At 47.1% G+C, this 15,000-nt stretch overlaps 3 protein-coding genes across 5 annotated transcripts in view; 2 read left to right on the forward strand and 1 right to left on the reverse strand.

Moving 5' to 3' along the window:
• The window catches only part of LOC307075142 (bestrophin-3-like), a gene marked incomplete at both ends in the record, with an annotated part of 7,066 nt that extends 5,713 nt beyond the window's left edge, over positions 1-1,353 (reverse strand). Inside the window, 3 exons of the mRNA XM_079735646.1 lie at positions 1-43; positions 510-604; positions 1,202-1,353. The exon at positions 1-43 is cut by the window's left edge and continues 45 nt beyond it. Coding sequence (XP_079591772.1) covers positions 1-43; positions 510-604; positions 1,202-1,353 — 290 coding nt within the window. The remainder of the gene's footprint in view (positions 44-509; positions 605-1,201) is intronic.
• A 2,582-nt stretch (positions 1,354-3,935) lies between these two features.
• LOC307074422 (tetraspanin-8-like) lies at positions 3,936-11,593 on the forward strand. Of its 2 annotated transcripts, none has more exons than XM_079734583.1 (9): positions 3,936-4,033; positions 4,336-4,592; positions 7,372-7,434; positions 8,551-8,670; positions 9,154-9,228; positions 9,400-9,495; positions 10,058-10,180; positions 10,644-10,727; positions 10,890-11,593. In XM_079734583.1, the coding sequence occupies exons 2-9, from the start codon at positions 4,536-4,538 to the stop codon at positions 10,959-10,961; spliced, it is 690 nt and encodes a 229-aa protein (XP_079590709.1). In that variant the 5' UTR covers positions 3,936-4,033; positions 4,336-4,535; the 3' UTR covers positions 10,962-11,593. The 2 variants fall into 2 exon arrangements, with proteins under 2 accessions (XP_079590709.1, XP_079590710.1); XM_079734584.1 differs by having other exon boundaries at positions 3,947-4,033; positions 4,455-4,592.
• Positions 11,594-12,310: 717 nt separating this feature from the next.
• LOC307074458 (uncharacterized protein) overlaps positions 12,311-15,000 on the forward strand; it is a 5,298-nt gene continuing 2,608 nt past the window's right edge. Inside the window, exons 1-4 of one of the 2 annotated variants that reach the window (XM_079734620.1) lie at positions 12,311-12,832; positions 13,537-13,608; positions 14,217-14,339; positions 14,437-14,511. In XM_079734620.1, coding sequence (XP_079590746.1) covers positions 12,773-12,832; positions 13,537-13,608; positions 14,217-14,339; positions 14,437-14,511 — 330 coding nt within the window. In that variant the 5' untranslated portion in view covers positions 12,311-12,772. Of the gene's footprint in view, positions 12,833-13,102; positions 13,609-14,216; positions 14,340-14,436; positions 14,512-15,000 lie in introns of those variants that run through there. The other variant, XM_079734619.1, reaches the window with a different exon arrangement.

Here is a 15,000-nt window from a genome sequence, read left to right on the forward strand (position 1 = left end):
AACTGGTTCCACCAGCGATTCACCACCAGAGTCACATAGAAACCTGCAGGTAGGGGGTAGACAGTCCAGAGACAGATCATTAAGGAGCAGACTGTGAACATTAGGGTTCGACCCGAGAACTTTTCAGCTGGAAGTGGAACACTATCCCCCCCAGGCGCACCCACCCATACACAGAAACACGCAAACACACATTATACACAAACTTCTACTAATGAGGCTGTGATATCAGCTACTAATGCACAGCTAATGAGATCCCTCCATCCCTTCCTCTCTCTGTCTCCCTTTCTCGCTCATTTCCTGTTCATTTGCAGCAGGAAGTTGTGATGACTTCATCCCCTGGTCCCAGAAGGTTTACAACACACCCCAATGTCCTCTCTGCCCTCTCCCCCCCCTACTCCTCCTCCTCCTCCTCTCCATCCTCTCCCCCCTCTCCCTTTAATGAGTGAGGCAGACAGAGAGACAGATGGACAGACAGACACTCAGACAGAAGGGCAGACACTCAGACATACCCAGGATGAAAGTGACTGGTATCTGCTCAGCGTATCTGTCGCAGTAAAGGCTGAGCTTCTCAAAGAACCTCTTCTGGTCGACAGACAAGACGAACCTGGGGGTACACACAGATATCTCTCGTACTGATATAGGGCTGTACCAGGAGACAATACAAACGTCCACATTACCAAGACTACCACAGTGCTAATATATAACATAGGCCTATTACTAGCCCAGTAAGCAGGACACTAGCACTATTCACCTTTAGCATGCTAACAGAGAGGCCAGGGTACGTGTACAATGCTAACATAGATGGTTGGATATCAGCGGCATTCTACCAGACAGGCTAGGGCATCTTGAGCATGCTATCAGAGAGGCTAGACTACCTGAAGCATTCTAACAGAGATGCTAGGCTACCTTTAGCATGCTAACACAGGGGTTAGGTTACCTGAAGCATGCTAACAGAGAGGCTAAGCTACATGTAGCATGCTAAAAGGGAGGCTAGGCTAATAGGAAGGGCAGGGTAAATTTGTATGCTAACAGAGATGCTCGAGTACCTATAGCAGGCTAATAGACATGCTAGGCTACCTGTAACATGCTAACAAGAAGGCTAGGCTAACATATGGCTAGGCTCTACTAGAGAGGCTGACATTGAGGATGGGCTAAAAGGGAGGCTAGGCTAACAGGCAGGCTAACAGGGAGGCTAGGCTACCTGTAGACCAGGCTGAGGATGATGTAGAGCAGGGCGAAGATGAAGAACTCTCGGTAGAGCAGCTTGTAGATGCTGCCCCTCCACCGCAGCAGCAGGCGATGGAAACCAAAGAACGTAGCATTAGCAACCCTACTGGAGTAGGTCACGGTCATAGTCTCTCCACAGAGAGAGAGGGGTGGACTGAGAGAGAGACAGGGAGGAGGACAGACGGGGAGAGACGGAGACAGACAGAGAGACAGAAAGAGGGGGAGAGGGAAATGTAGACACACAGAGAGACAGAGAGACAGACACAAACACAGACAGACAGACAGACGGACAGACAGAAAGACAGACAGACAGACAGACAGACAGACAGACAGGCAAACAGAAAGATAGACACAGATAGATAGATAGATAGATAGATAGATAGATAGATAGATAGATAGATAGATAGATAGATAGATAGATAGATAGATAGATAGATAGATAGATAGATAGATAGATAGATAGATAGAAGATGGATGGATAGATGGATCGTCCAAGAAGTCTGATTTGTTCTCAATGCAACCAGTGGCTGGCTCTATGTCTCTCTCTCTCCCCCTCTCTCTCCCCCTCTCTCTGTCCCTCTCTCTCTCTTGCTCTCTCTCTCTCTCTCTCTCTCTCTCTCTCCCCCTCTCTGTCCCTCTCTCTCTCTCTCTCTCTCTCTCTCTCTCGCTCGCTCGCTCGCTCTCTCTCTCGCCCTTTCGCTCTCATTTTTTACTCACTCTCCCTGATGCTCACCGATTACCAAGTAATCTGAATGGTACACACACGCGTTTGTGTGTGTGAGTGTGTCTGAGTGTGTGAGTGCATGTTTGCATGTGTGTGTGTGTGACATTAATATAATATGAGGTAAACATGTATGAACAGAATCACAGGTATCAAACTAGCAGCCACCTCTCTCTCTCTCTCTCTCTCTCTCTCTCTCTCTCTCTCTCTCTCTCACTCTCTCTCTCTCAATTCAATACAAAAAAGCTTTATTGGCATGACTATTGTGGTAAACCAAACAGTGTTGCCAAAGCATTACAGTGTTACAAATATTATGTATGATAACAAAAGAGAACCTCAGAACAATATGTGCATATAACAACCTATAACAATATTACATAACATAGAGATGAAGATATGTACATATAGAAATAATATAAATATTATTATATTTCTATTAATATATTAATTATTATATTATATAATAAAATTAAATGAATGTAAAGAGAAGCTACATAAAACACATTATAGGTTATGAATAATCATTAAAATAAAACAAAATAAAACAGTGAGGCCTGGTTTAAAATGTCATCCTCTCATGTTGTGGCCAGCTGAAATAAACTGTCCTGCGAGGACGGAGCTCTCTATTCTCTCTCCCATTAATATATTTAGTTGGTCTACATGGGAGTTTATAAAATGTGGGTGCTTTAGGCCGAATTTGCTAAAATATATTTTGCAGACATTTTTGAATTTGGGGCAGTGGAGGAGGAAGTGCTGCTTGGTCTCCACAGCAGCTTCTTCACACTGCTGGCACAGCCGCTCCTCTTTGGTAGCCATGATTTCTTATGGCGGCCTGTTTCTATGGCCAGGCTGTGAGCGCTCAGTCAGTTCTTTGTTAACATCACTCTTCATCATCAGTCTATTTAGGGCCAGATAACACTGCATTTTGCTCTGTGTGTGTGTATTAGTATTCCTATGGGTGAGGTAGGTTTGTTTCTGATGTGTTATAATTTGGTTGAGTCTAATTGATATGTTCTCCGACTGGTCCTGAGGCAGAGCAGAGGGGGAACCTGTCTGTGGACAGAGCCTCAGGACCAGCTGAGTGAGGGGAGTTCTGTTCATCTCTTGGCTTTGCAGGGCTTTGTGCTGGAAGGAGTGGGGGTCACTTTGTTTTAGATGTAGCCGATTTATCGTTTTTGGATTTTTAATAGCAGGGGATACTGGCCTAATCAGCTCTGCAGGCGTTGTTAGTGGTTGTCCTGTGTACCTGCAGAATACTTTTTACCAAATTCAGTGTTTGCAGTTTCAATTGGATGTTATTGTCATTGGTCAAAAAGTTTGTTTGTTTGTGGGCCCCACACTTCACTTCCATAGAGCAGGATGGGTTCAATAATTGATTGAAGAAGTTTGAGCCAAATTAGAATTGGAATCTGAATGTAATCTCTCTCTCTCTCTCTCTCTCTCTCTCTCTCTCTCTCTCTCTCTCTCTCTCTCTCTCATTAATCTAAATATATAACATCACTAATCAAACTCCAAGATCTTTGTGATAAAATAAACCTTGGTGAGTTCATTTAGGTTTAAGAATCACATTCTTCACTAGTTTGATCATAAATCAGCTTGAACACACTAATGCATAGTTTCAGAATGTAGCATACACAACCTCGTCAATAATGTTTACAGATATCTTAGCACCATTTAAACTACAATACTAGTAGTTTTATGATTCTATTTGTTAAAATGGTTGATTTTTTAAAATAGTACTGTGGTCCTATACTTTCTGCCGGGACAATATATTGTATATATATAGTATATATATTTGATATCTATTCATATATATGTTTTACTTATATTTTTTTGTGTCAGGATGTGTTCAGGGTCATTAGGAGCCGTGGTGAACGGACAGACATCGCCCCCTAGTGGCCGCTGGGAGGTTAGGCGCCTTGATTGTCAGGTGTGTCTACCGCAGTCTACTTGTCCAGCTGCTGTCAGTAAGCGTGATATCACACACCAGTGATCTAACTGGTCGAGCCGGTCGAAGTGCCGCCCCCCGGCACACCTTGCTGCCCCCCGACTCCTCAGCTCAGTCGGAGAGGAGACGGAAGAGAGGTGAGTTATTAGGAAATACTCTCATTTAAAATCTACTCAACTTAAGACGTTGGCTTTGTATGTTTTCAAATGCTTTGGAGAAATATTTGAAAGACATATTTAGAGTATTGCTAAGTACATGTTTGTCGTGTTTGTTTTATTTTGCTAATTGGATTAGCAATTTCATATCCTATAATTATTTTTTCATAGTGTTGTTTAAAATAGATGGTTTGAAGTTTAAGGCTCCGAATTGGTTAATATCTACAAAGTTATTTGTGAGCAACACATACTTGGCCTACTTAACTACACACATTACTACACAGGTACTGCTGTACACTGACCCGACTGCGATTGTGCTGCTGCTGCTGCTGCTGCTACAACCAGTTTGGTTGTCATTCCTGTCACTGTGTTCTCAAGTGGTTTCACACCCGTCCTCATTCAGAGAGCAGAACCAGGAGAAGAACAAGGATCAGAACCAGGACTAGAACCTGAACCAGAGAGCTGAACCAGCTGGACCGCGGCCATGGCTGTAAATAAGACCATCAAGTACCTGCTCTTCTTCTTCAACTTCCTGTTCTGGGTGAGCAGATCTCTGAGGGTGGACAGACCCTGGTGTTTCAAGCCTGCCGTGTGGTTCTGTATCTCAGCGCCTCATGGTGAGGATCTGATGGTTTGGTGAGGGAGGGAAAGTACAGGATCGCTAGTAGGATGGGAAATAAACAGAATATGTCTACAGAGTCAAGGTTGGAGATGGTCATATTGTTACTGTCTGGGACCAAGAAAGTGGAATTTAGTGACTTGGTCAAGAGTAGTACAGCATGCTACCGCTATATGCTAGCATAATGCTAGAACAATGCTCTGTGTATTGGACTGTGGCTTCATGTCATGTTAAACACCACTTTGTGTGCGTGTGTGTGTGTGTGTGTGTGTGTGTGTGTGTGTGTGTGTGTGTGTGTGTGTGTGTGTGTGTTCTGGGTGTGGTTTCTACATTCCTGGGCGTGACCACCTGCTAGGAGAGGGGGGGGGGGGGGGGGGGGGGGGGTTAAACAGAGCCCACTCCTTTATTCCTACATCATTAGATGCTTGAAACACTAACATCATGGACATACAGAGGGCTTCTGAAGGTGCATTCTGAGCTCAACATGGGACACACAAACAGCAGAGTGGATGAGAGGTCCTGGAGGTGGCTGTGGTCGGAGATGGGGAATCTGCAGACCCGAGGGAGCTAGGGCGTAGGGAGCGAAGGCGTAGGGAGCTAGGGAGCAATGGAGCTTGTTCCGCCATCCATGTTTGGCAACATTCCAGACTTGAAGGTGTGTTGCACAGTTGTGACTAATGACAATACAAATACAAGAGCCGCTGGGTAGCCTCCCGTCCCTAGTCCAGTTGCACCACCGGGGGTTGTGTTAGTGCGCGAGCCTGTGTGTTGGAGTGCTAATGGTTTGGTGGGTAATGCTTTGAAGGGGTAATGCTTTGGAGGGTGATGGTTTGGAGGGTGATGGTATGGAGGGTACTGGTGGTGGCCGTGTTTGGTTACAGTGAGAGCCTTTTGAGTCGAAGCTAATGAAATCAGGGCCACTCTGCTGCAGGACCACAGCAGGACTTCAGCCACACGCGTCCTTCAAAACATTCTTAGTATTGACGGGAACAAACTGGAGATGGACCACACTGTGGTTTGACCCCCGGACCACACTGTGGTTTGACCCCCGGACCACACTGGGGTTTGACCCCCGGACCACACTGTGGTTCGACCCCGGACCATCATGGGCCACACTCCAACACACTCTGGGCAGTAACACCTTCAATGCTGAATAAAGGTGGAGAAGGGCTGTACAGTTACACCTTCAACACTGAATAAATATTTATGTGTGGAGCTCTGTCTGGGCGGTGTGTGTGGAGCTCTGTCTGGGCGGTGTGTGGAGCTCTGTCTGGGCGGTGTGTGGAGCTCTGTCTGGGTGTGGAGCTCTGTCTTGGCGGTTTGTGTGGACGTGTGGAGCTCTGTCTGGGCCGTGTGTGTGGTCTTGTTGAGCTCTGACTGGGTGTGACTGTGTGTGTGGTCCTGGTGAAACTCATTTTCTTAAATGTCTTGGTGTTGAACTCCAACTGATCCAGCAGGCACTGGATCTTTAATGTTTCTCTGCTCGTGTTGTTCTGTAACATCCCAATACCTTCTGTGATGTGGTACCGTCGTATCCTCGAGGCGCTGGGGGGGGCAAACCAGACACAAGAAGAGGGAGGAAGTGGCTCAGGAGGTGCGAGTTCACTGGCATCTGGAGGGTTGCTAGTTCAAACCCCGGTGTTGAGATGTCCCTGAGCAAGAAACCTAACACTTACTGCTCCCCACGGGCTGTTTGTTTCCTTGTATGACTAACACCAACGTCGGTCTGTGAATGTGTGTATGAATGGGTGAATGTGAGGCAGTTAAATTCCTTTTTTTTGATCCCTAAGGCTGGTGGCAGCAGTGTATAATGAAGGGCTATGGAACTGGAAGATCAGGAAAGCCGAACCAGATTGTGTGTGTGTGTGTGGGTGTGTGTGTAAGGCGTGGCAGCAGGAGTCTAGTTGATACTCAGACGGTATCACCAGGGGCCGTGGAGACTAATGTCTCTACACACTGTCGTGTGCAGCCTTTAACTCTTCGTGTTTTGAAAGGTTTACCTGTGGTTGAATGAAGGGTTTAGCAGGGGATTAGGTTAGTTAGTTGACCAGGTGCTGTGAGGTTTGCATGTGCACCGCAGTTTGAACTGATGTATTTATGCTGAGCTAGAAATTAGCAGGAAACTCCAGCCCAGAGAGGAACCAGCCCAGTCAAAAAGCATCGGAAACCAATCGTGGCCTTTGAGGTGTTTATATCAACAATATTATCTACCATGGAAACATGACTCCCATACGGGTTCATGATGGCTTTGTCTGGGACAGTTGAAGGCATAAGGAGAGACAGTTGAAGGCAGAGGTAGGCAGTTGAAGGCAGAAGTAGAGACAGTTAAAGGCAGAAGGAGAGACAGTTAAAGGCAGAAGGAGAGACAGTTGAAGGCAGAAGGAGAGATGGTTGAAGGAGAGACAGTTGAAGGCAGAAGTAGAGACGGTTTAAGGCAGGAGTAGAGACAGTTGAAGGCAGAAGTAGAGACGTTGAAGATAGAAGGAGAGATGGTTAATGGAGAGACTGTTGAAGGGAGAACGAGAGACAGTTGAAGGCAGAAGGAGACAAAGTTGAAGATAGGAGAGATGGTTAATGGAGAGACAGTTGAAGGCAGTAGGAGAGACTATTGATGGAGAGAAAGTTGAAGGCAGGAGGAGAGACAGTTGAAGTAGAGACGGTTGACGGCAGAATGAGAGACAATCTGTCCCTGTATCCACAGGTGAGCGGCTGCATCATCCTGGGAGTCTCCATCTACCTGAAGGTCAACAAGGATGGAAACGTGGTGAGTGACATCCTGTCCTGTCAGACTCCAGAGGCTCCGCCTCTGAGACCACCACCTCATCATCACCTCACCATCACCTCATCACCCCATCAACAACTCTTCATCATGATCTCATCCTGCTGGCACTAACCCACTTACTCTCATCTCTACAAGATTAACAAGATTAACGAACCAACAACATGCTGTCATGTTGGTTTAGCCTCTCAGTGGCCCCTGAAAACCAGAGGGTTTAGAGACCAGAGGGTTTAGAGACCAGAGGGTTTAGAGACCAGAGGGTTTAGAGACCAGAGGGTTTAGAGACCAGAGGGTTGAGAGAGTCCAGAGGGTTTTAGAGAAGCCAGAGGGTTTTAGAGAGACCAGGGGGTTTAGAGAGACCAGAGGGTCTAGAGGGACAGGGCTGTAGAGAGAGCAGAGGGTTTAGAGAGACCAGAAGGCCTAGAGGGACCGGGCTGTAGAGACCAGAGGGTCTAGAAGGACTGGGCTGAGACTAGAGGGACCAGGCTGTAGAGACCAGAGGGTCTAGAGGGACCAGGCTGTAGAGACCAGAGGGTCTAGAGGGACCGGACCCTAGAGTGTCTTGAGGAACCAGGTCCTAGGGTCTAGAGGGACCGGGCCGGAGGGTCTAGAGGGACCGGGCTGTAGAGACCAGAGGGTCCAGAAGGACCAGACTGTAGCGAACAGAGAGTCTGGAAGGACTGGGCTGAGACTAGAGGGACCGGGCTGTAGAGACCAGAAGGTCTAGAGGGACTGGGCTGTAGAGACCAGAGGGACCAGGCTGTAGAGACAAGAGGGTCTAGAAGGACTGGGCTGAGACTAGAGGGACCAGGCTGTAGAGACCAGAGGGTCTAGAGGGACTGGGCTGAGACTAGAGGGACCAGGCTGTAGAGACCAGAGGGTCTAGAGGGACTGGGCTGAGACTAGAGGGACCAGGCTGTAGAGACCAGAGGGTCTAGAAGGACTGGGCTGAGACTAGAGGGACCAGGCTGTAGAGACCAGAGGGTCTAGAGGGACCGGACCTTAGAGTGTCTTGAGGAACCAGGTCCTAGGGTCTAGAGGGACCGGGCCGGAGGGTCTAGAGGGACCGGGCTGTAGAGACTAACGCTGTCTGTGCTCCAGGTCACGGGCGAGGCGCTGCCCGGGGTGGACCTGATGATCGCCATCGGGGTCATCATCATGCTGCTGGGCTTCCTGGGCTGTTGTGGGGCCATCAGGGAGAACCGCTGCCTGCTGCTGCTGGTACTGGGGCGCCAGCAGGACCCTGTAGACCACCAGGACCCTGTAGACCACCATGACCCTGTAGACCATTAGGACTGACTGTTGCTCTGTAGACCACCAGGACCCTGTAGACCACCATGACCCTGTAGACCATTAGGACTGACTGTTGCTCTGTAGACCACCAGGACCCTGTAGACCACCAGGACCCTGTAGACCATTAGGACTGACTGTTGCTCTGTAGACCACCAGGACCCTGTAGACCACCATGACCCTGTAGACCATTAGGACTGACTGTTGCTCTGTAGACCCCCAGGACCCTGTAGACCACCAGGACCGACTGTTGCTCTGTAGACCAGCAGGACTGACTGGTACCCTGTAGACAACACATATATGTGCTGTATAGACTAGTAGTAGTACTTACTGTAACATGTACCGCTGTTTACTGGTAATGGTATTTAGTGTAATATTGCTAGTATTAGGTATTAATATTTTGATGTGTTCCAGTTCTTCATCAGTCTGCTCCTCATCTTCATCCTGCTGCTGGCCGCGGGCATCGTGGGCGCCGTGGACAAGGAGAAGGTAAACAGGAAGTAATGTCATCGGTCTGGATGTCGACTGAGTACCAAATCATCACAGCACACTGCTCAAGTGTGTGTGTGTGTGTGTGTGTGTGTGTGTGTGTGTGTGTGTGTGTGTGTGTGTGTGTGTGTGTGTGTGTGTGTGTGTGTGTGTGTGTGTGTGTGTGTGTAGGTTAATGACTGGACTAAGGAGCGTCTCACCGACCTCGTTCCTCTCCAAGATCAAACCGCTACGATCAAGACGGATGTCCAGAAACTAGAGGCAGAGGTGAATATATATATACTATACACTATATGCATACTATACACTACATATACTATAGATGTAGTTATAGAGTGCATAGTGTATACATAATCCAGTGTATAATGCAGTAAAATGTATATAAATCCAGTGTAGAATGCAGTATTATGTATGCATAATCAGTGTATCATGTTTATAAATGCAGTGTATAATGCAGCATAATGTACATACATCCAGTGTTGAATGCAGTATTAGGGATACATAATCCATTGTATAATGCAGTATTATATATACATAATTCATTACATAATGGATACATTATCCAGTGTAAATGCAGAATTATGGAAACAAAATCCAGTATATAATGTATACATAATACAGGGTATAATGCAGTGTAGAATGCAGTGTATAAAGTATATATGATGCATTGTACAATACAGTGTATAATCAAGTATAGTATATGTTTAATGCAGTGTATAAAGTATATATAATGCACTGTATAATGCCGTGTATAAAGTGTGTATATAATGCATTGTATAATGCTGTGTATGAAGTATATCCAGTGTATAATCCAGTGACCTGGCTCTAGTTGAAGTGCTGTGGTCTGGTGAAGGGACCAGAGGACTGGGGCAGTGCGATCCCCTCCTCATGTCACTGTAACGACACCAGCCAGGCCTGCAAGACCATCGCCGGCCACATGGTCTACACAACCGTAAGTAGTCCCCTACAGCCTAGTCCCCTACACCCTAGTACCCTGCACCCTAATCCCCTACACTCTAGTCTCCTACACCCTAGTCGCCTAGCCTACACCCTTGTCCCCCACACCCTAGGCTCCAACCCTAAACCCTAGTTACCTACTTCCTAGTCCCCTAGCCTACAACCTAGTCTCCTACACCCTAGTCTCCTAGCCTACACCTTAGTCTCATAGCCTAGGTAGTACTCTGTTAGTACTAGTACCAGGTAATACTCTGTTCAGTAATAGTACCAGGTAGTACTCTGTCAGTGCTAGTACCAGATAGTACTGTTTCCAGTACTAGAACCAGGTAGTACTCTGTCATTACTAGTACCAGGTATTACTCTGTCCAGTACTAGAACCAGGTAGTACTCTGTTCAGAACTAGTACCAGGTAGTACTCTGTCCAGTACTAGTACCAGGTAGAACTCTCTGTGTTCCAGCCTTGCTCAACCATTATCATCCGGGTCCTGGAGGAAAACATGGTGGTGGTGTTGGGGATCGCCTTCGCCATCGCCATCCTGCTGGTACTCACTCACTCACTCACTCACTCACTCTCTCAGACACTCAGACGCGCACCCACGCACGCACACACTTACACACTCGCTCACTTACACAGAAACTCACTCACTCTCTCAGACACTCGCTCACTCACTTACTCACTGTTTGATTCATCTAATTGTGTGCAGATCTTTGGCATGGCGTTTGCGATGACTCTCTACTGCCAGGTCGGTAAGAAGGAGGGGCCAACGACGGCCTAAACCACCGAGACTCCGCCCCTCACCAAAGCAGAGCCAATGAACTCAGCCCACGTGTTGGTCACGTGACATGATTGAACTCTCGCACTGGTCACTGGGCAGCGTGTTATTAGCTTCATGTTTGTTAGCCTCATGTATGTTAGCTTCATGTATGTTAGCTTGTATCTTTCCTGTTTATTACTCATGCTATGTGCTTGAGCACCATGTGCTATCACGCTACTGCGCAGAACCAAGCCCCCTTAGGTTCCCATAAGCTGTCTGTGCTTAGCATCGTGTGCGCTATGTGTTTTATCTCCATCAGGGGGCAGTGTTCATTATTATTCCCCTCTGTGTTTGTGTCAGCATGTGTGCAAACAGTCTTGGACTGTAGTCTGTCAATACATTTAGTTTAAGTTCTCTCATCGTTGAAGGTAAATCTACAGCCAATATGCATCTAAATTATACCAACTGTCAGATTCTCGCCTCACTGCCTCATGGTGCTCATTTATCTTGGTAGGTGTTCCTTAGTTTTTACAAGATTGTGTTGTGGACCTCAGGGGTGACCAGTCCAGCTGGACTGGTTCTCCACTGTCTGTCCAGTTTGAAAGGTCCTATTGGACGGTGTCTCTCTGAATATAATAAAGTTGATGAAAGCCGTTGATGTCTGTCTGAGTCCAAGTGGAGCTGAAGTGGTCCAGGGCTGCCAGGCCCGGGTGTCCGGGACGCCTTCGCTTTCAGGAACACAGCTAAAAGGGTGCGTGTTGAAATCCCAGCTTGAGCGTACCCATACCAGGGTTTAAACCCCATCCAGACTACTGTCCATCATGTGGTATAGAGGAGTCTTCATGGGGTATGGGTCTTCATGGGCTCTGGGTCTACTAGGATCTGGATCCAGGTGTCTTGGTCTGCCAGGTTCCTGGTCTACCAGGGTCTGGGTTCAGGGGTTCCAACCGAGGCCTCGATCTGGTGTCCTAACCTCTGTTCTAAATACTGAATGCATCTCCAGAGGGAAGGGGAAGGGGGGATAAGGGGGAGGGAGGGGGAGAGAATAATGAGAGTTATTTAAAGCAGCGCTGGTCATCATCTCGTGTCAACAAACCCTCACATTCTCTCCGTCTCACCAAGTGCCTTTTTCCATCCCCACCTACTGCTAGACCCCACCTACCACCAAACCCCACCTACTACCAAACACCATCGACTGTCCTCTGTCCCTCCATATCTCTCTGTCTGTCTCTTTGTCTTTCTCTCTCTCCCCCTCTCTCCCTCTTCTCTTGCTCTTCCCGTCTCTATCTCTCCATCTCTCCCCCCCTCTCTCCCTCTATCTCCCTCTCCATCTCCCCCCCTCTCTCTCTCTCTCTCTCTCTCCCCCCCCTCTCTCTCTCCCTCCCCCCTCCTCTCTGTCTCTGCCTCTCTCTCTCTGTCCTAACTTGGTGTGGTTCTCAGTCTAAACACTCTCCTCTCTCCTCCCTAAACCCACTGCTGCTGTTGGAGCACATGACCTCGGACACACCGTTTCTACTGCCCACTGGTCTCTGATGGTCTCTACTGTCCACTGGTCTCTAATGGTCTCTACTGTCCACTGGTCTCTACTTGTCTGCTGATCTATTGGTTTCCACTGGTCTGGATGGGTCTTTGATGGACTCTGCTGGTCTCCACTGTCTCTAGTGGACTGGGCTGGTCTGTACTGATCTCTGCTGGTCGGTACTGGTCTGTACTGATCTCTGCTGGTCTGTACTGGTCTGTACTGGTCTGTACTGGTCTCTGCTGGTCTGTACTAGTCTCTGCTTGTCTGGGCTGGTCTGTACTGATCTCTGCTGGTCTGTACTGGTAGCGAGATGGCGAACTGCAGGACCTACATGAGAGGACTGGTGATCAGCTTCAACCTGCTGCTGCTGGTAAGGTCACACGACATGTCACATGACACATCATATGACCCATCACATGACCCATCACATTACACCATCACTTGAAAAGCTGGAGGATTGATGGATAGACTGGTTAGCTGATGGGTTCATCCTACCTGGGTTGACCCCCATGAGGGTAGAGGTTTTTTTTCTCTAATTAGGTAACCTTTGTTCAAACATTTAACAAATCAACACACATCTTCAATTAAAAAATAATTTCTATATATTTCTACTATTTTCAGAATGACAGTGTAACAGTTTAATTTCATACATGCTTTGTATATTTCCAGTTGGTCTCATTGACTTAGGTTGAGGGTGGAGTGTGAGGACGTTCTACATGACGCTCTAGCCCAAGGTGGCTATCACAAAAGCTAACCATTTTGGACGTCGCGGAGCCTAAACAACATAGATATTTAACCTAGAAACACTATGTCAAGCTTAAATGGTTACGTTATTTCTTGTTACACTGGCAATTAAATTATTAATCAATTGGAAATTATGATTATTATATGTATGCATGTTTACATTGTTTACTCCATTTAGACTATTTTCACTTGATTGAAGCCATTCCACATTTCTTTACATTACTTAAACATAGTTTCAACCTCACTTTGCACTACTGCACTCACTGCATTTTCTGCAGGAAATGCATTTTCTATACTGTGTCTCTACTGTATCTCTACTGTGCTCCCCAGCTGTTTGGGATTCTGATGATCGTTGTGGGATTCTCATCGGGCTACGGCAACAAACACCTCATCTTGATACAGGTGAGCCACGACATCACTAATACAGGTGAGCCACGACATCACTAATACAGGTGAGCCATGGCATCACTAATACAGGTGAGCCACGACATCACTAATACAGGTGAGCCATGGCATCACTAATACAGGTGAGCCACGACATCACTAATACAGGTGAGCCACGACATCACTAATACAGGTGAGCCACGACATCACTAATACAGGTGAGCCACGGCATCACTAATACAGGTGAGCCACGGCATCACTAATACAGGTGAGCCATGACATCACTAATACAGGTGAGCCATGACATCACTATTACAGGTCATAATAATCAATAACTAATACAACTAATATAATGTGTACTCCAGGTAGTACTTGTATAATGTGTACTACAGACAGTACTAGTTTAATGTGTACTACAGTCAGTACTAGTATAATGTGTACTCCAGGTAGTACTACTATAATGTGTACTCCAGGTAGTACTACTATAATGTGTACTCCAGATAGAACTAGTGCAATGTGTACACTAGTATAATGTGTACTACAGGCAGTACTAGTATAATGGGTAATTCAGGAAGTACTAGTATAACGTGTACTCCAGGTAGTACTAGTACGTGTGTATTCCTCAGCTGGATGAGTACTCCAGTACCCAGGGCCTGCTGGTCCTTAGGAGTTTTGGACCGGTTACCGTGGTGATCGCCATCCTGGGACTCAGCGCCTCGGCGACACGGACCAGGACCCTACTGCTGGTGGTGAGAGACACACACACGCACGCACGCATGCAGAAACACACACACACACGCACACACACACACACACACACACCCCTCACCGCCTCTCTCTTCCCAGTACTCTGCCCTGGTCTTCGTGGTGTTCCTGGCCCTCATGATCGTGTCAGCTCCTCTCATACAGGTCCAGACCCAGGTGACGACCTCTACTGTCTCTACTGTCTCTACTGTCTCTACTGTCTCTACTGTCTCTACTGTCTACTGTCTCTACTGTCTACTGTCTCTGCTGTCTCTACTGCCTCTACTGTCTCTACTGTCTCTGTTGTCTCTACTGTCTACTGTCTCTACTGTCTCTGCTGTCTCTACTGTATCTACTGTCTACTGCCTCTACTGTCTCTACTGTCTACTGTCTCTACTGCCTCTACTGTCTCTACTGTCTCTACTGCCTCTACTGTCTCTACTGTCTCTGTTGTCTCTACTGTCTACTGTCTCTACTGTCTCTACTGTCTTTACTGTCTCTACTGTCTTTACTGTCTCTACTGTCTACTGCCTCTACTGTCTCTGTTGTCTCTAAGGTATACTGCCTCTACTGTCTCTACTGTCTACTGTCTCTACTGCCTATACTGTCTTTACTGTCTCTACTGTCTCTACTCTCTACTGTCTCTGCTGTCTCTACTGCCTCTAC

The sequence above is a fragment of the Pollachius pollachius genome, assembly GCF_949987615.1.
Source record: "Pollachius pollachius genome assembly, chromosome: 4".
In the NCBI taxonomy this organism is placed as follows: Eukaryota; Metazoa; Chordata; class Actinopteri; order Gadiformes; family Gadidae; genus Pollachius; species Pollachius pollachius.